The 25,061-nt window shown below is 34.7% G+C and overlaps 1 protein-coding gene across 1 annotated transcript in view; it reads right to left on the bottom strand.

The window, feature by feature from the left end:
- GRIK2 (glutamate ionotropic receptor kainate type subunit 2) overlaps positions 1 to 25,061 on the bottom strand; it is a gene marked incomplete at both ends in the record, with an annotated part of 340,423 nt that overhangs the window by 69,214 nt on the left and 246,148 nt on the right. The window contains 2 exons of the mRNA XM_084201897.1: positions 14,791 to 15,008; positions 18,704 to 18,822. Coding sequence (XP_084058023.1) covers positions 14,791 to 15,008; positions 18,704 to 18,822 — 337 coding nt within the window. The remainder of the gene's footprint in view (positions 1 to 14,790; positions 15,009 to 18,703; positions 18,823 to 25,061) is intronic.

Here is a 25,061-nt window from a genome sequence, read left to right as displayed (position 1 = left end):
TATTCTAGGTATGCCTTTAGACCTAGATTCACAAAGGTATTGAAATACCTAATACTGGAATCAATGGGATCTTATGTATAAAAAGTAAACATAGAAGAATAAAAGACTTAGCTCCATTTTAGGATTTTCAGGTTGTATTTATAACTTATTCTCACAACAACTAATTTGCTCTAAGTTGAGCTAGTACAACTAACAAATTTTCTTTTGTGAGCAGGACAGAAACAAAAAAAAAGATAACAGTTCAGGAGCTGTCAAATACACACCAAAGACTGTTCCTAATGGGGTGTTTAGACATCGTTGCCTAATTTTGATGGAAAAGAAAGTTTAGCCCAGTGACCTTGATTTTAAAAATGATCCTGTCCCATTTTGCTTACTACTAAAAATATAGTCTGAATGTGTACAAGACAAAGGTATAGAACACATTTAAAAAAATATACTTGAAACTCCATGTAAAGATTTCAGTACACATTCTACTTTAAACAATCCGCTTCAAAGTTTTTCCTTCAAATCAGGGGTGAGAAATCATGATTTTTAAGCAATAATTTTTAAATCAGCTTTTGGGCACTGGAACAAGCATGCTAGAGAGGTAGTCAGTGACTGAAGCCTGACAGTGCTTAAAAAGCCTTTGGTTAACACCCTTAATAATTTGCTTTAACATTTGTTCAGCTCTGGATTGCTCAGGCAGTTGGATTGGGTGATTACTCTAGATGTCTTCCATCTGAAATATTCTATCCTAGCTATAATAATTTTCCTGTTCTAATTTCTAATTGAGAAATCCAAAATTATAGAAAAATAAAATTTGCAAAGCATAATTAATGATTCAGAATCTGTTAGTTTGTTTTGGATGTCAGCTAATTTTATTTTTCCTGTAAACAAGGCTGTTAATTTTGCTGTGTCATCCTACTAATCTCCCGTATGAAGCTGAACTGTAACCTTTAATTTCAGATTTCCATGAATATTCTGACATAGGATATGTCAAGACTACCACATACTTCCTACAAAATATGCAAACAATGCAAACACACTACTTGTGTACATTTCAAAAGCCTGCACCTGTCACTCTAATTTAATTTTAAAAAATTGAATTTATAAATGTAACAAAAATGACAAGTTACACAGCAACACCTGCCCTGCTGCTGGAAGATAAATGTACTGAACCTCTAATGTAATCAAGCACATGGAGCCATATAAACAAATCAAAATGTTGCATAGTGTTTATTCTTTATTTTTACTTCTTTTGTTTTCTTTATTGAAATACAGGCCCTTGTTTACTCATTGGGACCTGCACAATCTTTCTAAATGAAACGTTTACATACACAGACCACAATTTGTCAGTATTTCATTTCAGGCTGTAAGCCAAAACATGAACTTTTTCTATGATTTTATATGAGAGATATTTTCTTTGTGTGTGTGTTTGTGTGTTCATTTCAGTGCCAACTTCTATAAAAGAATTTATTTGCAGTTTTTAAACCATTAATCTACAAGAAATATTCCCACTGTGATAGTTAAGTCAGTCAGTTTTACTATAGAACAGGAATTATGTACATTATTCCTTGTAAACTTAATTAATTTGAGTACATACATTTTTTTAATCACCACCTCTCCCTATGGTCAAACTGTAGTTTATATATATATGAAAAGGGCTTTGTGCTTAAAAAGTGACCATAAATTTTATGAGACTCTTCTTAAATACTTTTAGTCACCTACACATTAAGTATCTACACCCGAGTACTAACCTAAGTTTCCCTTCTCACAATACAGGTTAATTTCTGTGACTCTGGAGAACATTGTCCTTCCAGAACATCTGCTTAGTACAGAGGAATTAATTTCTGGTGCCTTTCAGTTTCTTTCCAGTGTTAGTCAGGGGCACCTAGAAGAATACTGAAGAAGAAAGTAGGTATCTACATTTTGGAGTGAGGAGAAATCTGCCTCCCATGTTTTAAAACCTACATCTTTCCTACTCAAACAAATCATGTGTTTGTGTGTGTCTGTGTGTGCTTTCATAGTTTTGACACCAAAACACTGGATATTATTATGCCTTTCTATTAAATTCTATCAACAGTTGATATCCTGAATGTACAGATTCACCCTCTACTTTTAGTACAGTCCTACCCTAAGCATTCAGAGAAATTTCAGGAATACAGCCTTTTCTTGGCTTTTACTCATTATTATTTTAGGGATGCCAAACTTTATTTTACAGTTCCTATATCTACAAAGAAGAATAAATTACCTTCGCTAAACAATTTGCCCATGAGGCAAAGCTAACTACAGTAGCAGTTGATAACATTAATATAGGGTTTGTGTAATGCAATACAGTGTAAGAAAATAAAATATTAAAAATTTGAGTGACAAATACATAATATCAGGAGGTTTTTAATTAATTAATTCCATTACTAATGCCAACAAATGAAAAATAAAAGAAAAAAATGCAAATCACAAGTTATTGCAACTACAGCCTTTGTCAGTGCTGGTGGTTTTGCTGTTATATTTATTCCACTAAAAGTTAGAGATTCAATTTACCAAAGTAATTCTACATTTTGGAAATAAAAAATTGAAAATTTAAAGATTAAGACCAAAAGTCTCAATGATTTTTTGTAAGTGTTAAGACATTTATTTGAAGTATTTAGATACCAAGCTCTAGCTCGGAAAGAAATCTAGAAACACTTTATGAGATGAATAAGAATGCAAAAAAATAATTGGTCTCAGTACTTCTGTGAAATGAGCCCCATAGTTCCCCTTCAAACCTCCTTTCATCTTTGATGATCTGATTTGAAAAGACAGACCCAGAAACTGCTGAATCTTCTTCATTATGAACAGACTGTGACTGGAAGAGGAAACTGAAAGATCAGTGTTTCCTCCATTAACTTCTGATTATAGGGGTAGCCAAACCCCTGACTAAAATGGCATTGTTGTATTGCACATCTATAATGAACTATGATAAGCATCTCTGCTCTTCAAGGAACAAAAACCTCATCAGGAATACAAGGTGTAACCATAAAATAAATTAAGAAACCAAGCTGGTTTTTTATTCAATTCAAGTAAGTTCCTTAGTAATTCAGCCTGAATAAAAATACGTTTGAATGATAACTACCTGGATAGTCTTAGATAAAAGTCTTAGAATCAAAGAAACTATCCTCAAAGCTTCTTTGCCAGACAAGGTAATAAGGGTGAAGGAAGAGGTAGAGACCATTCCTATCAAATCACAGAAAATTTTTGGTCCTAGTATTCCTTCCTCACAGAAAGTTCCTTTAGAGAGCATATTCCTTTTTCAGAAGGTGGAAATGTATGTAAGAGTTCATGAAACTTCTATCAGAAATGTCAAATACAAGCTTCTAAACAGTTCTGGAAGAGTCCTCGTAACTTAAGGAAGGTATCACTAGTATTAAAAAAAAAAATTAAAGACACAGAAAGACAGTGAGAATTAAAGAAAGAGTAACAGAACTGTTTCTGTCTTGCCATTGGCCTGCAGCAAAGGAAAGTAAGAGTTCTTCAAAAAAACACAGAAATTCAAGTCTTCTAAGGCCTCCATGGTATTTGCCATGTTTTTATAGTTTGTTGAGAGGTAACTAATTTCAGTTTCCAAATGCAAAGATATGCAAACAAATATTTTAAGGTAAGTTATATCCTTTGCTAGTAAATAATAGTTTGCTAATAGCATGTATAGTAAAAGCTCTCATTTCCTTCAAAACACAATAGCTCACATGATAACTTATCTGGATTTTGCTTGCACATTGCTTTTCAATATCTCTTTCTGACCACTGACTGCTCATGGCTTGGACAGGTATACTCTTTACTGGGTAAAAAAATGTCTGGATGGCTGAGCCCAAAGACTGATGAATAGAGTAATGTACTATCCTTTGGCAGCTGGTCACCACTGGTGTTCTCCAGGACTCAGTATTTGCCCCAGTCCTATTAAACATTTTTATCAATTATCTGGATTTGGAGATCAAATGCAACCTCAGTCAGTCTGCAGATGACATCAAGTTGCTTGGGAGTGTTGATCTGCTGGAGGATAGAAAGGCTCCAGAGAGGGATCAGAACAGGATGGATTGATGGGTTGAAGCCAAGTGTGTGAGGTTCAACATGGCCAATTGCTGGATCTTTCATTTGGGTCACAACCCCGTGCAGAGCTGCAAGCAGAGCAGAGCAGCTGCAGAGCAGCTACTATTCTAGAAAGTTTCCCAGTGGGAAAGGACCAGGGGAAGTTGGTAGGGAACTGGCTGAATATGAGCCAGCAGTATCTTGCCCAGGTGGCCAAGAAGGCCAGTGGCATCCTGGCCTGCATCAGCAACAGCGTGGTCTGCAGGACCAGGGCAGTGACTGTCCTCCTGTAATTGGCACTGATGAGCCCACACCTCGAAACCTGTGTCCAGTTCGGAGCCCCTTTACTACCATCAAGAAACTGATGTGCTGGAATATCCAGAGAAGGACAACAGAGTTGGTGGAGGGTCTGGAGCACAGGTCTTGTAAGGATCAGCTGAGGGAGATGGGGTATTTAGCCTGAAGAATAGGAGCCACAGGGGACACCTTTGTGTAAATTCACTACAACTACCTGAAAGGAGGTTGCAGCAAGGTAGGTAGTCTCTTCTCCAAAGTAAATTGCAACAGGATGAGAGGAAATTACCTCAAATTTTGTCAGGGTAAATTAAGACTGGATACTAATAAAAATTTCTTCCTGGAAAGGACTGTAAAGAATTGGAACAGGCTGCCCAAGGCAGTGATTATGTCATAATCCCTGGAGGTATTTAAAAGACATGCAGATGAGGTTCTTAAGGACATGGCTTAGTGGCAGACTTGGTAGTGTTAAGTTAATGGTTGGACTCAGAGTTCTTCTCCAACCTAAACAACTCTGTGATTCTGTGATTCTAAAGTGTACTTTAGTATAGCCTTTTATAAACTAGTCAAGTATATTGTGCAGATTAAGGATCTTTAATACATTAAATACAAGTTCAATTAATGCATGGATAAAGAAAAATGCCTAAAAGGTAAAAACTTGCATAATTACATAATTATTACCATAGATCTACTACAAAAAGGGTGGTTTAATCAATCTCAACAGGCACTCTGTTTGGAGAAATTAATAAATCTGGAGAAGAAATTCATCAGCATAATAAGACTTTAGGTGATGGCTGGGGCAATTCTGGCACTGAAAATATTTCTGTAAACAAAGCAATGCTAATGTAGTTGAGCAACACCTCAGTACTATGATATATAAATTGACAAGCAGAACTAAGAGTTCACCTCTGCTAATGAACGGAGGATTTCAGGATATTTTAGTGGGCAGAAATTCAACACTGAAGGTTACTCATATGGCAGGATCTCGCAAAAAAAATAGCTGAACCTAGGGCCCATTCACTCCAGAGAATTGCTTCTGAATAGCATTCCCAGGATGAGTCATAGATCAAATATGACAAACTTTACATGGCTACTTGGTGACAGATCTATTTCCTTTGAAGAGCAAGACAATTTTTTTAAAACTCTGATAGTTAAAAATGTTCAGATGTACTCTGAATTTCCTAAACAAACCCTGTCTCTGAATTATGTCTTTCATACAGAATGCTGTTTGCAGTTAAAGGTTTCGTTATGATCTGGTTCAGGTCCCTTTCTCACCTTGCTCAAGATCTGAAGACAAACATAAAGGGGAAAAAATCTGAAAAGAGAAGAAAAAAAGAGAAATGTTCTCACCCTGCCTCCTGAGGAAAACAGCAGGAGGAGAGAAAGGTGATAAGGAGAGAGAGCAATTAGGTTATGCATTTCTGAGGAAAAAGCCTTGCAACTAAACTTATGATGAGAACTCAGAGATCAGTAATTCTCTTACAACTTATCCTGACAGCAGCACCATTACAGGCCCTGAAGAGGCCAGAAAGTGGAGAGCATCAGGTAAGGGAAAGGAAGCAAAATGGGTTACCAGTTAAGACAAAACCTACATTAGTACATAAAGAAAATCTTTATTGTAAGTTTCAGCAATTTCAGTGTTGTTGATTTTTCTCATTGTCACACTTTCAAATGTCTAGGTGACACAACTCACTTCCCAAAGGGTGTGGATTCCCAGTGGCTTTCCCATTTGGCAGGGTGATATGAGACTGCCCTGCCATGTAATGCATGTAATGACACTCTGCTCCACTCCCATCAGTTCTAGCTTTCTAGCAGCTAGAGCAGTCTTCTTCATAACCAAAAATAAAAATGCAGCAACAAAAATGTTCATTTGCAGCTGGAAGAGATAGCTGAGTTGAGTCTTGCCACAGGCCTAAGGCATGTGGAGCCAGCAGTGCTTGAGAATGAAGGTAGGAGAAGAGGTTGGACAACTTGGAGTTGGACTGGCTTGAAACAAAACAAAACAAAACAAAACAAAACAAAACAAAATAAAAAAGCTTTTGAGAAATGCAATTTACACCAATTAATGGTGATTAAACTTCAAAGGAAAGTAAATGGTATTTTAAGATGCATTAGGTAAAGCATTGCCAGCAGTTTAAAGGAGGTAATCCTGACCGGAGTGCTGTGACCAGTTCTGGGCTCCTCAGCACAAGAGAGACAGGATGCTGCTGGAACAAATCCAGAGCAGGGTTATGAAGATAAGCAAAGGCCTGGAGTATCTCTCTAATGAAGAGGGGCTGGGAGCTCTTATGAGGGAGCTGAGCCTGTTTGGCCTTGTGAAGAGATGAATGAGGTGGGACAACATCCATGTGAATAACTATCTATCTGAAGGGGAGAGGATGGAGCCAGGCTTTGCTCAGTGGTGCCCAGCAGCTGCACAAGAGGCAACAAGCAAAAACAGATGCACAGAAATTTCCATCAGAATATGAGGAAAAATTTCTTAACTGTGTGGATGAGTGAACACCGGAACAGGTTGTCCAGAGAGGTTGTAGAGTCTCCCTCAGTGGAGATATTCAAGAACTGTTTGGACACAACTCCACACATTGCGCTCTAGGATGGCCCTGATTTAGACAGGGAGGTTGGACCAGGTGACCCACTATGGTCCCTTCTAACCTTACCCAGTTAGTGATTCTGTGATTGTTGTCTGCTGTGACATCACTCTATATTCTCCAAAAAAAAAAAGAGGCAGAGGGAGTTTCCCTTAACTACAAAGTGATTTTTCAAATGTCTAGATTATTACATCCCTCTGAATTATGTACATTTGATAAAAATTCTTGTCTTTTGCTGATAAATAATCCTGACACAATTTCAGACTCAAACTGTGGTTTGGGTAACATATGCATATCAGGCTTGACTTTCTAAGGAGAAATGTAAAGTTGTTATTTTTTTACTCAGTCTGGGCTGTGATTTCTTGTATCCCATATTTCTATCCAGTTGGAAATTAGATCTTGCTATATTTTGTCATCCCTTATACACTGAGAAGGATCGATTTTATTCAGATCGTCTCCACTATGTACCTACAGTATGGATTATTAATGCATACACTCTAATTAATGCTTATTATTGGATGCATTTTTGAAAAATAGTGCAAATGCCAACTTCTTTTTTGTATGTTTATTTTGCCTCTGTATAATAGTAATACTCAAAAATATTCATGGAACCATAGGGTAGTCCCCCTGAGAGTTCAATGGGGAGATCAGCACAACACTTTTTCCTTTCTGAAGAATTTTGGTAAAGCAGAAACTGATACTGAGTTATGGAAATGTTTAATTGATTCAAAGAGAAACTAGAATTTTCATAATACCAACTTTTCATTTATTTTTGATGTCTCTCTTAGACTTCATTTCAAAAATAACTTTTGGGGGGATCCAATTCATGTCTTAATGATTTTTTTAAAATATTTTAATTATTGTGAATGTCTACTCTTGTTTTCACTGGAAAGTTGTTTTTTGTTTTTGTTTTTTTTCCTTGAGAGGGCATCAAAAGGCATTTCTACTTGTTTCATCTATTTCTAAGAGCTGTAGCCTGAGACAAATGTAAATGATAAATATGAATCCTATCGTTTTTAATCATAACCAAATGTTATCCAGCAGCTTATAAAGAGTACTTACTATCTGGATCTATAGAATAATCTTTGAAGAAATGAAAAGTTGACTAGTCATGTTCATCTTTTTCAGTCCTTATTGAAGGGTATAAGAATTGAGGAACAGGGAAAGGAGAAAAGGAAGGGAAAAGTCATGGGTTGAGGGACAAACATGAGAGTGAAAAGATAGTGAATTTCTGTTGCACTCTTTCTATTTTTAGTTTCATGACACAGCACTGAAATGCAACAAAAAGCCAAACATCTGCTCTTATTTACTGTAGGAATAATAATCACTCTAAGGGTCAAGACAGCATAAAATAATTGTCCCCATAAGTAGACAGTTATTTGGAATGAAGCACTTTCGGTGAATTTGCTCTGCTTTCTGACTTCAAATTCAAAAGAAAAACAGTTCACCCCATAAATCTTAATGGTACCAAGTTTATTGTAATTTCTTTAATATAGAATTCAAATGAACTGCTCTTCTTGTTATAATCTGTGTTAATGTAACATATAACGTACTTAGCATTGCCTAACTTCCCTGATCTTTTACAAAAATAAGTAGAACTCAGTGAGGCAGAGATGCTTTAAGAGCTCTGGACAAAGCCTATATCTCACTCTCAGAGTGAGATAAATATTGCAGATTTAGTCCTTATAACTGTATGGAGTGACCACAGACCTTGTTTTAGAGATTTACAACTATATCTGCGTTTTTTTTTTTTTTTTTTTTTTTTACATTAAAAGAAGCAATGGTTAACTAAGTAGTGTTCTTGCAAAGAGGGAATCACAACTAAGAGGAAATGATGCATTTCAGCTGTAGGCTTTTCTGGACATTAGGTCCAAATCAGAATGATCAAAAAGAAGGAAAAAAATATTTACATGGTATTTATATTCAATTCCATTTTTAGCAAAAAGTATCACATGCTTTTTCATGCAAGGACAAGTATATATTTGTTACATCAAAAGGCAACTTTTCTATAAAGTCAAATATTATTAAATCAAACTGAACATGTATCTGTTACCAATTTTTTTTTTATGCATTATCAAAATTAGTACATGGAAGATGTGACTTAAAAGATTGTTCTCCATTAGTCACTGTCAGTCACTGGATATTTGAGAAAATCATAAGCAGTACTTCTCTCATCTTTGACTTGCAACAATTGCACCAAATAATTAACATACACTGCCAAACTTCATGTTGTTTTATCAGAAGCATTAAACTAAAGGTTCTCTGTGTGTATACACCCATGTGTTTGTACAGCATTCTTACTTGTTAAACAAATAAATATCATTTGTTCATTACAGTGTTCAAACCCAGACTTGAAAATCCCACTGAAGTACTGGCTTTGTGTACATCAATGCCAACCTCACACATGACAAATGAATGACATTAATACCTTTATTCTGGCTGCTGTTCTTCTGTTTATGTCAGAGAATTTGTCATTTGTACTCCAGTTGCAAGCAGTGGGAAAATTCCCCTATAACTCCTTCCTTCAGCTTTAAAAGACCATTTCTGAGACTTCGTAATGTGTAGGTAGACCTTAGTGCCATTTCTTTTAACAACAGGCTGAGAATGTGGAAGGGGAAGACAGACAAAAAGTGCTGAATTGTTGGTTCTCTAAATTTCCTCAGAGAGGTGGCAACAAATAGGCCAGGGTAAAATGTGAGGGAATGGGGGAAAAGGAAAATGGCTAAAATCATGAGCAACATGGCTCTTTATAGAGAGAAAGCAGTGCAGGAAAACATAAAATATATAGTAGAAAAATAAAGCTGTAGTATAAAACTTGATCCTAAAGAATAAAATGCAAATATAATTGGTAAACAGAAAGGTCAGTCTACCAGATAATTCTAAGGTGTGTGAGTCAGCTTTCCTGAATTAGTCCTGTGTCTACCTTTTGCCAGAATTAGTTTCCTATCTACCTTTCATGAAGTGATCTTGAAAAAGATGCAATACTATTTAGTGCCTCAGCTTCCCTATCAACAAAACTAGAATATAAAATACATGTCTCACAGAGAGCTGAGAAGACCTTTTATTTGTGATAAAGGAGTAATGACACTAATTTACTGCTATTAGAGAATGAAAAAGTACTTTGGTTTTTACTATTTGGTATGCAGATGCCTAGTAACCATAAGTAAGAAAACTTCCATTGTACCTGGTACTGTACAAAAACCTAGAAAGAAAGAAATTCTGACATTGAAAGTTACAGACATGAAAAATTATGGGAGAATCAAAAGCACTTGTAGCTTCACAAGAAATATCTTAACATTGTAGACCTCATACGTGTATTGAACTAGGTTTTTTGTGTGTGAGGGTGGAGAAGTGTGGTACAAATAGAAGCTGGGTAGAATTAATATTGTTCTTCCTAATTTCAGAATTGTTATTCGGCAAGAAAACCAAGTGAGAAGCACAAACTGAGAGGGCACAGAAATTAGAGACAATGAAAATCTGAAGTTTTTTTCATCCAAGAACAGTTAGTGTGAGATCACTACCTCTCTTAAAAATATTAAATGCTTTTTCTTTTACTCTAAACAGGAAAAAAAAACAGGTTTCTGAAATTTGAAAGTGGTCAATAGTGACAATAGCAGCCAAGAGAAAGGAAGAGAATTTCATAACTAAGAAAACATACATAATTTAAGAAACATCAAAGTATGTATTTGTAATGGACACTCCTAGCCTAAAAGCAGATAAGGGTTAGAACTTACTTTCACATATCTTTCCTTCCAGTTCTTGGACTATACTGAGGTTTTCTTTATTATTCACAATGAATTAGCCAAGCAGACCCACCAGACACATAATGGACTTGTAAAATTATTTCATTTCCATGCTCAGGCCAGACAAGCAGATCTTAGGAGGAGAGAGCACGGAAATTTTTCTTTGCTTTCTGGCTTCTGAAAGAGTTGTAATTCATGTTTCTCAGACCATGAGGAGGCATGAGATGAAGGACCTAGTAAAAGCCTGAAGAGAACATTCTCCTTTTTATCAAAGCTATTTCACAAGGATATTTGACTCACAGGAGTAACAGCATTTTCAACATATATCCCATGTACTCTCCAAGCTTTCACCTTCAGAAGGTTTTAATCCAGCAGTTGGCTTGTTTGTCTGATGCCCATTTAGGTTCCCCTTCATAATGTTTGGGGTTTCTTTTAGCACCACACAGCTTTGACCATGCTCCAAAGTTTTTTTTAAGAAAGGAATTGAATGGACTGCTATATAGCTAACTTATGCAGACATTACTGTCAGTCTTGTGGGCAGCTACCAAGCCTCACTGTGATTGGAACTAATAACTATTACCAAGATATGATAATTTCATTTATCATTAGCAAACCATCTGGTGTCTTTATATCTTATTGTAACACAGTACCACTCTTTTACTCAATCCACTCTCATTAAAACAAGACAAAAGTAGCTAAGGATAAACATACACACAGATGACAAATTTATCCTCTCAATTATCTTTGTGCAACCCCTACCCCCAGAACTCATACCCTCTTAGATTTTTGAAGTACAAGAGTGCTACTAAGATCTGATCTGATCTCCTTTACAAAGAAGGCTATCTCTTTCATTGAGTAACCTCTAAATAAAAAGAACAACATGCTTGTGCTATGCTGTATCTATCTTCTTCATAATGGCTGCCTTTGATGGATGAATCCAACCCACTCCTAGATAAGTTATACCAGCAGTTAATGACTCTCACTCTTAAAATATGCACCTTATTTCTAGTCTGAATTTCCCTAACTTCAGCTATGAAACATTGGATCTCATTATGCCTTTTTCTGCTAGATTAGTGAGTCATCTACTGTCAAAAGTCTCATTCCCATTAAGGCACTTGCAAACCATGATCAAGTCACCTCTTAACCTTCTCTTCAGCAGATTAAACAGACAGATCTTTAGCCTCTAACTGCAATGCTTATTTTCAGACCTACAGTCATTCTTTCACCTTTAATGAACCCTTTCCAATTTTAAGCATATTTTCAAAGTGTGATGACCAGAACAGGACACAAAAGTTCATTAGTATTTTCCTTAATGCCATACAAAATGGCACTTCCTACTTGATATTCAGTTATCTATATATCAGAGAATATAATATATACCATTTAAAACTGTTTTATCAGAGTCCTAGGCTTAAATGCTCTTTGTATTTTTCAGCATTCTCTATGAGATATTCAATTCTAGCAGAACCTTGCAATGCAATTTCACATTAAGTGTTATTTTAAAATATTTTCTTGCATTTTTATCTTTTTTGGTAAGTAAGGAAATTACATTGCTGAAGCAATTAGCTTTTGCTGACTAGAAGTATGTTTTGAAAACACGTAAATGCGGATATACCATGTTGACTAAAATTATAGTACTTTATTTTCTGATAAATCCACATCACTAGGGAAAAATACCTAATTTTACAATGAAGTTCATGATTAAGGACTGTATGTGTGTGTATACATATATATATATATGTTTTGGCTTATCTTTCATGGAATGAGTATGTAATTAACCTACATTCCTTACACAGGCAGCTCTAGTGAATAGCATTTACATTAAGAAAACCCTAATGCTCTCCTAGAGATTGCTTCAGACAGTGAATGAATCAAATGGGATTCCATAGTTTTCATTTACTTTACCATTTGAGCATGATTTTCACTTATTGATAATCTGCAGCTACGTCTAATGCTTAATTTAAATTAATTTCATTAGGTAAATAATATCCATTAATAATAAAAAATATTAATAGTAGTAGCAAATAATATAAATTAGTTTTCTACCAGATGAGATAGTAAACAACAGAAAAATATTTCAAATCAATTGATTCCAGGTTGGAACAGTTTTTAATCATTTTAATCAGTTTCATGTCATAAAACACTTGCTAATAATTATCTGTTCACACAATAATCCAGAAAAATATGTTTTCAATAGAATAAACCTTAATTTGACTTAAAATTTATCATCTGAATAAATAAATCCTATATTTTCTTATGAGTTCTCTTTTTCACTCATAGTGAAAGAGGAAAATTCATTAATGTAAAAAAAGCAATGCTAAATTATGTGATCTGACATCCTAAATCTGTTGTGTTTAAGTCTAGGGTTATTTCAACTGCAGATAAAAATCTTCAATGAAGGATGTGAAAATGCTATTTCATTAGATGTAAGGCCTCTTTAGTTCTTGGATACAATACATTAGATAATCACAAAATATATCTGGACAAATGTAAACAGAAGAATAAAGAGAGCAGAAAGGAATAATTGAGCAGAAAAGGGAGTACTATATCAACTTGCAGAGGGAAAAAAGTCCACAGAAAGAGGAATAGTCTCTGTGCACTTAGAAATTTAGAAAACCCATATTAGAAGTATTTAAAAATAAAAAGTGAATCAGAAAATTAAGAATGAGAAGGAAAACTAAAAATTTAAAGTTGCTTCCTAATGTTTCCACAGTGTTCAGAGTTTGAACCTGAAATAGAATTAGAGCAAAATTTTCTGCCACTCTAAAATTAAGTTAAATCCTTAGAGTGTTTTCTGGGAGTTCAATAAATACGCTGTATTATTTCTTTATGTCTCAAGACAAAAATAATTTTGATTCTTTTGAAACACTCAGTCTTTAAACTTTCAATGTTGTCACTTTTAACTACTTCACATATTTCCTGACACAAAGAGATCTCCAACTGATTAGTTACTTGTATCAATTTCATCAGCTCAATTTCCAATGAGTATTCTGAGGAGAATATTCAGAACATCCCCAATGCACGGTTTAAGTTAAGCAGCCTGAAACATTCTGAGATATTGGAGTTGAATGATTTTTTGTCTCCAAGCAGAAGCTGAAAGCCTTAGAAAATATTTATTTTTTAAATTAAAACTATTTGTACGCTTTGATTTGTTACAAGGTCTATGGTCATAGAATTAAATAGAGACTATTCAGCCTTGATATGTAAACAAATATTGTGCTCCCTAAATTTCATGAGAGAAACTGAGCCCACAATCTTCAATTTCTGTGCCAGTTTAAAAGCCACCTTGGTACTTAGTTTGCTGATTACAAATGCTAATGTGACAGCCAACACAGAGCTTTAGGTAGGATAATAGAGCTTTAGGATAGCATAATTGTTCTTAAAGCTAGGCTATATTAGTCAAAAAGTTTTCAGAAATTACCAAAGATCGGGCAAATATTGGTAAATACCTCTCTGGAAGATCTGAGACCCCTCTGTGTTATCCAATATCAGGAGTTCGAGAACAAACCATCTTCTCTCCTTTAATAAATATTTATCACTAATTTAGGTCTGCTTGAATGTCTGATGAATCTAAACAGGAAATATTTTCCTCTAATTCAGTATCTCATTTCACTATATTTCAAATTTAATTATCTTAGTAGCAGGTTAAGAGGAACAGAAAAACTGGGATAATCTGAGCTTTTTACATGGACCCAAAATTTCATTCAAAAGTTTCTTAAAATTATGAAGTCCAAAAAGTTTTCCTCAGTACAACCACTAATATCCTTAGTGTTTCTTGAGTAAAGACTACAATTAGATATAATGCAGTTGAATTAAAGCTAACTTTTAATATGACAAAGTTTAATCTTGTATGCAGCTATAGAAGATCTGAGGAAAGTACTCAGGTATCTTCACATACTTCACTGCTATAAATTCAATTCACTAATAGAAAAATCATAAAAAATACTTTTCTTTTCTGTGAGAAATTTTTTATTTGATTCTTTTGCGATTTCTTTAATAAAAAAAAAAGGTTTCCTCTTGCTTTTGTCAGCATCAGGAATCATAGTAACTGCCCTTCAGCAAGGTGCAAAAGCTTTCCCCCCCAAAACCAGGTTATAACATCTCAAACAGAATAGAAAACTTACCTTGAAAAAAGTCATGGTTGCTCCATCTTCAACTGCCCCATACTCTATCTTTGTCTGCTTGGCCAAGTCGTCAGCAGAATCAATAGGGGACTCCATCCGTTCCACTGTCAGAAAGGCGGCTAGGTTAGCAGTGTACGAGGAAATGATGATAAGTGTGAAAAACCACCAAATGCCTCCCACTATCCTGGTGGAGAGGGCTTTAGGCATGAGCTCAGAACCTAACGAAAACCAGGGGAGAAAGGTGAAACGGATGCACAGAAAACAATTAATAAGCGTTCAGCACTTTTTGCCACAGTGGGGAAATGGAATCACTGTGCAAAAAAAATCTTTAAGCTACAGGTTTAGATGTACTGCTTGTACAAACACACACAACTGAAATGCAAAATAACTGGTTAAATTTATAAAGACATATCTTTCTGGAGCTGCGGGCATCAAAATATAGTAATGGGAGATTCAGTGATCAGTGCCATTTCAGAATTTCTAAATGTATATATAAAAATACCAAGACTAAAAATGCAGTTACTTCAACTTGCTTTCCAGAAAAAATAAGCAATTGATGAAGGTACCAGATGTGAAATAAAGGATTTCGTATCTGAAAAACAAAACCTTAAATCTATTATAAACATGCTTTTTGAGTTTTTTTCATTTGCATTGCTGTAAAGTATAGTTTATTAAATATTGACATAAAAAAATTAATATCTCCCATCTCTATGTTTAGCCCCACAATTTCATATAAATATGGGTGGTTCTGCTACACACTTCAATTTAATAGTATAGCAATAAAAATATTAGACTTCTATGGATAAACTAGATAAAGATAGATTATAATGCATTGCTGGAGTTGCCTGCTCATGGCACTAAAGAATAGAGGGGGAGACAGACATTGTATAGTAATTTGCATAATTTTTAATGCAAATTTAGAGTCTAATGAGACAAATTGAAGCACATAAACTCCTCTTGTGTCTAATTACAAAAAATAGGAATAAATTAAATTCACTGTAATATACAATTACAAATATTTATTATAAATGAGCATGTATGGATTTTTTTCCATAATGTTATAATTGAATGAAATGAAATTTCTAATGATGTCAAATAAACAATTTCAAGCTTCATTTTAAGAACTTTATGGAAGATCTTTTGGAAGTATCTGGAAACTTGTTTTCAAGGAAACAGTTTCATCATATCCACTATACCATTGTACTGAAACAACCCCTTTTTGTTAATTGGTTACTATGTTTGCTCTTATAGCTCCTGGGTAAAATGGAATGAAGGCAAGATGGACTATTTTATTCCTGTTAAATTTTAGTGCTTTTATTGAATTAGTTAAGGAACTGGTCCAGCAAGGTAACACATCTTCATATAGGTGAAAGATTATGTCCAACTTCCAAACTCAACGTGAAAAAAGGAACAGAAGGGCTGGGGAGGGAGGGAGGGAGGAAGAAAACAAAAGAAAAGGAAAAAAGAAGTGGTATCATAACTGGACTACTGTATTCAAAAACAGCCCATCTTACCCTGCAGTTCATCTTACCCTTGCTGTTTCAAACAAAAAAGGCTGACAGACTTGGACATGACAGCCAACTCCAGCGCCAGACTCTGCCTAGAATTCTGCAAGGGAAAAAGTAGAAAAGTACCTGTCTGATGGAGTTGCTCCTAGGCCCTGTTAGTCAGACACTTAGACACCATAACACTAAGAGATTTCCCAACAAGCCCACTATCATTAGCTCTTTTTAATTGCTCTCATTTCATTTTAAAAACCAACACCAGTAAAGTCAGACAGGACTGGAAAGAAGAGAAGAGTGGAGACATTGGCCGCAGTTCCCCCAGTTCCCGCGAGCTCGTACCTTACCAAGGACTGAAACCAAGTGCCACCTGGGCCCATGAAACAGAGCCTGGTCAGGGGCTGACTGTCATGTACCCAAGGTAACGTCATGTCCAGCACTATATCCCACAGTTTCCTGGGAGCGAGAGGTGCCAGCCAGACATGCATGAGTTTCCTCTATCATGTATCCTCCAGCACTAAGCAAATCTTTTGTAAAGAAGCAGTGTTTAATGCGTTGATATGATTACGGTCCAAGCGTTTCTATATTGTTTGTAATGGAAAGTTATTGCTACTAAGTGAGAACTTCCATGCTTGTCTGAAAGCCTACTTTTAGATGGCTTTAGGTTTTTGAGATTTCTTTTTAAAGCAATCAACAAAATCAAGACTGATACTGCATCCTTAAAATTGTGCCTTTAAGGTTTATTAAAGGATGAACTGAGTAAAGGTGAAACAATATAAGGCAAGGACAGAGGGTCAGCCTTAATTCTGAAATACCGGTTTTTCTTCAAGGAAAACTATTGTCCTCCAAAGATATATTTTAAAATGAAGGTTGGTGTTTTATTTTTATTTTTATTCTCAAAAACAATGCTTAGATGCTGCGGTCTTGCAAAAAGATGATACAAAAATCTAAATTGCTTTTTCCATCATAGAAGCATAAAGCCACAAAAGAAATAAAACTCAGCATTGATAGAAATTCTGGCAATCCTAAGAACTGCGAATGGAATTTGAAATACCTTCTTTCATTCACCATCCCTTTTTTTGATAGCTTCCTTAAAAGCAATCATTATCTTAAAAACATGTATTTGGCAATTATGTTTCAACTATATAATTTCTTGACATGTATATTGACAACCTAGTTGATAGTAAACACTTAGCCAACTATAGACGTATTTTTATTTCTGATTTGAAATCCTGATTTCTTTTTATCCATTAATTCATGTTTTTCTGAGCACAGTACTCTTCTTGCTGAGGCATTAGAGAATTTTTAAGCCTACCAACCTGATTTGACAGAATATTTACTGCAGTTACAGGAAAGCTTCATGAAATCATTTGACGAATTAAAACCAGGATTTATTAATAGCTGGTGTACTTATAATGGTATGTTTTAAAAATGATTGCTCAGGTATATTCATTAAAACAACTCTACCAATATGCACTTGTTCCTGCCAACATTTTCTATGACTTTTTGGGGGGATATGCAATGGTTATTTTTCCAGAAAGAAAAGACATTCCTTTTAATGGCTCTTTAATAGGACTAACAATCTTTTGTATTACGCTATACTGCCCAGTGAAATGTCAGTGCAAAAAATGAATCTGTGCTATTCAAATGTGTCTATTATATGACTGTGTTCAAATCCTTATGGAAAAGGGCAATAAAATGGTGACATATTTTTATGGATCTATATATTTGGTATGTTTTCAAAATAAGAGGAACATGGCAAGGAAATTACAGATTTTTAAGATTGTGCTTAAGCATCTTACTTAGTTACAGTTAAAACTGCATGTTGGTTTTACTCTGAGCAATATGACTACACAGCTGCCAATTTTATTGTCACCAATGGCATCAGCTTCTCAGTGCATGGATTGTTGAATATAGATTGTTGAATTGTCATTCCGAGTTTTAAAATATAAATTATGGCTGGACAGGATTTAATCTCCTATATTATTTTATTTTATAGGTTCTAGCTACTAGATAAAATCTTTTTGTAGTTGAAGGGTTTCTAGACCAAAATTAAACAAATTATAAATTTTTCCATTATAGTCTCATCTGATGAAGGTATACTCATTTTTAGGTTGTTTAAATGGGGTTTTTTGGTAATGGGCAGATTAGCTCATTTAATTACGCGGAAAGGGTTTCCTGTTTAGGAAATAAACTGTATGGCTGTGCTGTACTTTTTTGAAGTCTTAATTTTTTTATCTGTCTTCAGGCTAATTTGTAAGGCGTTGGGAATGCCTGGATAATCATAAAAAAGCTGGTTTATGGCTACATGCACAGAGGCACCCATGCAAGTGACTTGCACCAGAAAACTGTTACCCCCAGCAAAAAGTGGGACATGGTGCCCAAGAGAAAGAGCAGACTGAGTCGTATACCTTGCTGCATGAGAGCTCCAACTCCAAACCAGAAACTATTTAGCAAGGTAAAATTGTTTTCCACCACGTCTGAATCAGGGTTGCAAGGATGTGGATTATACCACTCATAGGGACTAAACCTGTGGTAATTGACAGAAGAAAAAAAACAGATTTAAAATGCAGCCATCACAAAGCCTATCCAGCAAAACTGCTGCAAAAAAAAAAAAAAAAGAAAAACAAGAGAGGTTATAAAGAAAATAGTGATTGAAAGTTTTTACAGTGAGATTACATTATACTTAACAGCAATATTAAAAGAAAAAACAATATTGAAGATTAACATTCTTAACTGTTGCTGATACTGATAAAGCTGCATACAGATTGGCTCTGAAAGTTTCCAAGTGCCACCTGTAAACATCAAAGCACTTATTCTTTTATTGACATCAATAGAATTCAAGACAATTGGTCCCATTTAGGATTAAGTTCTTATAACCACTGTGTCAGCATTTTGTATCTTGAAAGAAAATTAATATGTGTTAAATCACAGAAATTAACTAGAAAAAAAGATACATCAGGCAAAATGCTTTTTTCTCATCAAAATTACAAAGAATGAATATAACAGAAAAAAAAAAGTTAGCAGTAAAAGTGACATTGTTAATCACCAAATACTACAATCCACAGGAAAAAAAATACAATAGCAAATTAAAGGAATTGCATCCTGTCCTGTGAGGTGCACAGTAGCATCCCTGGAAAGGTTTTCCAAAAGAAGCTGGGGACACTCACAAGCACCTTGCAGGGCCAGGCTCTGAGAAAAGAAAAAAAAAAAAAAACAAGGAAAGAGATAAACATAAAGGAAAAGACAATTTAATTCATTATCTCAAAAATAGATAGAACAGAGATAGTAGAAAGATGCCTGAATCTAGCAATAGATTACAAGCAGATTATATACAATCAATCTGTTCTAATTCATGGCTTTGCAATTGCTGTGCATTATGATGAGTTCATATCTAAATGCTATTTTATCAATTGTAGCTAAAAGAAGCAAACATGTCTAGATAAATTATTCTATGTTACAATTTCTTTTGTAAAATAAAGATTTTCAGTTCTCTCTTCCTCATGGTACTTTTGGAGAACTTTAAGTTTTAATTGCAATGTGCAGAATTATTCTAATCATTTAAGAGTTTTAATCACCATGCCTGGACTTGGAGGCACGCTATTGAGAGGGACTTTTATTTTATGCTTAAATCACGTCTTTAAATCTTTGATAATGAATACAAGTGCAATATTTGCATGTGTAAAATATATTTGAGTAAAAAAATGAAAATCACAACATGGTAGAATGAAACTAGCAAAAGACACCAGCACAATAATTTTAAAAATTAGAGATTTTAATTATTAAATCAATATTAATGTATTTTCATAATTTCTCAAATCATTAAAGCCACTCTGTTAAAAACCCTTGGATAGGCAGCCTTTATGAAAGAATGTTTTTGGTGTATTCTATAATCAAAGCTATCTGAAAAATTCATCTGTCACTTTGAAAAATAGAATTTTCTTCACAATAATATTTCAAACACATTATAATACAGAAAATCAAATGTTCCATTTTGAAGCTCTTAATGTAATGTTAAAGCACCTCTCGTCTTAAAAGTGTCTACTTGACAAAGAACTGTTTCATTTGGATCTCCAAAGTACTACTGATATGCTGTGCAAAAATGGTGATTGGGTTCTAATTAAACATTGTGACCTGAATTCTTCTATTACTTTACAGTAAAACTAGATCAGAAGTTTCCAGTCTCATTAAAAGTCTAAGTATCGTTATGTCATGTTTTTGTCTATCCAACAAAACCTGGAAGCCCAGAACTCGGTGAAACTGAAACACGTTTTTTTACTCTTTTGCTGAGAGATATTTGAATATTAAATTGGAAAACACCTTTTTCTTATGAGGACAATGTTTGCTAGACAAAAAAAAAATACATTCTGTATTTAAATATATATTTTCAAGTGCTATTTACAGTAATTGTGACATTACTGAACAATCTAAAACATAACTTGGTAGTTTTACCTTTTTGTTCTGATGGCTTATCTTATTTAATAACTTTTATATCACTTTGAAGCACAGAAAAATTTTCCATAATTGTAAAAAAAAGGAGGAAACAACCTACAAGACATAAAAGATGGCTTAAGGAAAAAGAAACAGTGTAATCTGAGTCCTAAAATTTTAGAATTCTCTACTTATAAAGTAAGGAAAATTAGTACTGGCTTATTATGGATAAATATTGCTCCTCCTTATTTTAAGGATGATCTATGATATTAGATTGTCTAGTGTAAAAAACTTAAGGTATGGGTCCTTTAATCAATTTTTTGTATGTACTACATATTTCATGCTGTTCAGCCTATTGCAATAAGTTTCCTGCTGTTTAGCCTATTGCAATAAATATTCATAAATCACAGAATTACAGGTTCACCTAGCAGGTTTTATAAGCCAGGATCATGCTCAGGGCAGTGTCCATTATTTCAAAACAAGGAACTGTTCAGTCATATCTCAAAAACACACAAAGGAAAGAATTCCACCACTTCTTGGGAAAATCATTCCCATGTTTAGTTATCATAGCAACTTTTTTTTTTTTTTCTTTATGTCAGGCTAGAACCTCCCTTGTTTCCAAGTATAAAGAACACCATCTTTTTTTATCAGCTTCTCTTATTCGGAAGTGACTGTTAGGAGAATTCCTTCTGCCTGATGCCAGAACTGCTCACGCTATTTAAATGTGGTATAATAAATGATATTATGAGAATAATCACTTTCCTTGATTAATGGACTACCTTCCTACTAATTTAAATGCAGAACACTTGCTCAATCAAGAACAAGCATAAAGCAAAAAAGAGAACTTCAGTGAACAGATGCAATTTTGAAGATTGATTTTTCTGGCCACTGATAACAGGTACTCTTCCTATTTACCCATTTCTATTAGTCTTTATTCTAAAATTTCAGATACAGTCTCTTAATCACTAACACCTTCCGGTATCTGAAATACTTTAAAAAATAGACTATAAATGAACTTCACAAGATCTGAGTTTCAGTTTTCCTAATTGCTTCTACCCACTGAAATGTACAAGTATTCTCCAGAAATTATTGGCTAGTGCAAGTAATGTTTATAAGTCAGCTACCTCAGCAATCCACAGGCTGGAAAGATTTGTGTTAAATTTAATTCCGCTTTAGGAATATACCATGATATTAGAAATTAAAATTAGTATGCCCAATGATCAGACAGACCTACTTCAGAACTGCAAATTATTTGAGACAGACTATAATTTATTATACTCTGTATTCACACTGCATTTGAAATAATAGTGTAGAAGCCCAGAAGACAAGGGATCTTATGTGTGTGTCTTCAACATCAGTAGTTGAACAGCCATGGAGCCAACCAAGGCTTGTTGCTAAGAATATGTTGTGGTAAAGAACATGATGTGGCTGGAGAAGGAGAACATTGGAGATATGGCGACATTTTTTAGGACAAATGCCCTTGTTCTGGCTCCTGAAATAAACCAAACACAGAACAGTTCAAGCCCAGGACAGAGGTCCTGTGACTTCTCTCCAGGGTGGGGAAACATAGCTATAAAAAGGTATCTTCATGAAGCCCAGATGGTGCCCGCAGGACCCTGGACACCCTAGCAGCTGGATCAGTGCTGGACCCAGAACTGGTGATCTTCTTAGGCTCCTTGAGTCTGTTTGACTTCAGAACCTGTCATAATATTAATCTACCGCTAGAATTTCCTCTTCTCTTTTTATTTAGGAGTTTGATGATGTTACAAGGTTCTGTTAATTCTTGACCTTCAGGCACCCACTCCTCCCTTCCAGTATCCAGTTTGAGACAAATTCAGGAAGAGACCTAACTTATTCTGGATGTACTAAAACAGCTTCTTCAGTTTTGGTTTGTAAATAAAAACACAGTCTCATAGAGAGTCATGGGACTCAGTCTAGATGAGCTTGGATGGGATTGTAGACAGGGAGTATTTGTACACCCACTACACTCAGAGCAGTACATCCTGTCACACACTGACTGCTGCTTTCAGTTGCTTTCATAAAATGTGTGTGGTCTAGCATGTTCCATACAAATCAGCTCAATTCAAAGCTGCTGAGAATATGTAAAGGGTACCCTCCACCAATTTCAATAGTTCTCAAATCAAAATCTGTCAGTTTATCTCTGATTATAGTATGAAGACAGTATTATGCTTTGAAAGCAAATTAATAGATATGCTTAATACAGACTGTAATATCTGGAGATAAAGATATTTTTCATTTAAGCTGTATATTCTGGAGTGCAATGCAACTTGTTAAAAAGAGCAGAAAACCCCAGACTGCAATTTAGAGAGAAGAGAAAATGGACTAGTGGAGTAATATTTGTAATCGAATTTTCATTATACCAAAACACAGCTGCCTAGGAATATTACACAGAACTGAATTTAAACCAGTAGGGATACTCCTTGTGGGAAAAAGGTGGCTTGAATACATTAATATTACATACAGGCCATTTGAGTTTTGTGTGCTGATTTCAGATATTTACAAAACAGGCACCAGCTACTGTCCTTCAATCATATTCATCATGTTACCTGTTAAATTCTTATAAATAACTTTTCCAGATAGTCTAAACCATCTTTTTTGTCTTTCTTTCATTTTCTTTTAATTTTTTTATTACTATTTATTATTTTACTTTTTTCCTTCAGGATCAAAAAAACAAAACACAAGAGATTTTTAAAACACAGGTTGATAGTGAATATTTTGCTAAAAATCCATGAGAGTTATCAGCTACCATTTTAGTGCCTGGACTTCAATTCTTATTTAAAAACCCATACTGAAAAATTTTTTCAACCTTATCTCTCACCGGATACTGCCTTCTGTTCTGACCAAAATAGGAGCTACATAACAGCTATGGAAAGGCTAAGAAAAAATTATAAGACAACAATCAAAAACAATAAACTTAATTCATGGTCTGATGCAGTCAGATAGAATACTTCCCTGTACTCATGGAATTATGAATATAGACAAAGGAAATAAAGAAAACACGATTGCAAAGAAGTATGATGCAAGTATAACTTAAAGGACTAATGAGATTATTTACTGGTAGCTGTGCTTAGTTTATTTAAATTACATTCTTTTTCCCTGGTATTTCAAACACCATGTAACTATTGTGGTTTTTTAAAGGAACATGTAAATAAAGTCAGATCAAATGGTATTACAAAAATACTGTCTAGAACATGATGTGACTAATACATTCCTCATAGCCAGCAATATATGCCACAGACAGCACAAAATTACACTGTGCATACTATTCCAGCATTATTTCAAACCTGTCAAATTTCCTCACTTTTCTCTGCATCATGCCTATGAAGAAAAGTAAAGAAAATATGATTACCCACTTACACAGACATCTCTTTTGCAGTCAGACCAAGAAGTGAGCAGACAACAGGTTTTACTGTAAAGCCATTAACACAACGATTTCACAAGCTGTAAAGCTTCATCTAATGACCAGAAATTGATAAATCAAAAGAATCTTACTCCATCTTCTTCATAAGTTGTGAGCACACTGACCCAGTGCTGGGTATTGCTGAACACAGCAAATTATCAGCTCTAATCTCAGCTCTAGCAAATTACACATTCTCCCACTCACTAGAGCAGAATGTAGAATTATTTTCTAGTCATTGTTTGCCAGGGTTTCTGTACTACTTCTGGACTACACCCTCAATCCACATCTTACTGCAGAAGAACTGACAAATTACAATATTTCAAAACTTTTTCAAGAATATCCAGGATGCTTTATCATAACTACTACACTACTTAAGAATAAAACATGTTACTGCTTCCCTTTATTAAAGCCTCAATTTCTTTTTTTCCTAAATTATGGCATTTGGAAATACTGAGATTTTGTGTTTGCCCCCTTCATTGTCTCACCACACATTGTCACACCTGATGACTTCTGGTCTGTAAACAGAGGTCGTAATTACCAACAACCCTGCCCAGCTCAGATACATTTCTCAGAACAGCAATTGCCTTGCTTGCACTGTGGTCACCTTCCACATCATCTTCCCTTATATAGCTGCCATGCTTTTGCTGCTTCCTGAAAAGAACTAATCATGTAACATCTCTTTTATATATTAAAAAAAATCCCCATCTATAGCAGCTGCATTGAATCATTTCCTCTCCATTGACTAGAAATTCAACCGAAAGGACTTTTTACTTCCCTAAAAAATATAAAAAATCTTTTAGATTTGGGTGATATAATTCAATCTAAAATCTAGAAAGGCACAAGATTCATGTGCAAGTTCTATACGCACTTTACAGAATTATTTTTATATGTTTACCCCATATACCTTTAAATTGCTG

Source organism: Fringilla coelebs (genome assembly GCF_963513975.1).
Source record: "Fringilla coelebs genome assembly, chromosome: 3".
Taxonomy (NCBI): Eukaryota; Metazoa; Chordata; class Aves; order Passeriformes; family Fringillidae; genus Fringilla; species Fringilla coelebs.
The sequence above is the reverse complement of the archived record's forward strand: the minus strand, read 5'-3'. Positions and strand labels throughout refer to the sequence as shown.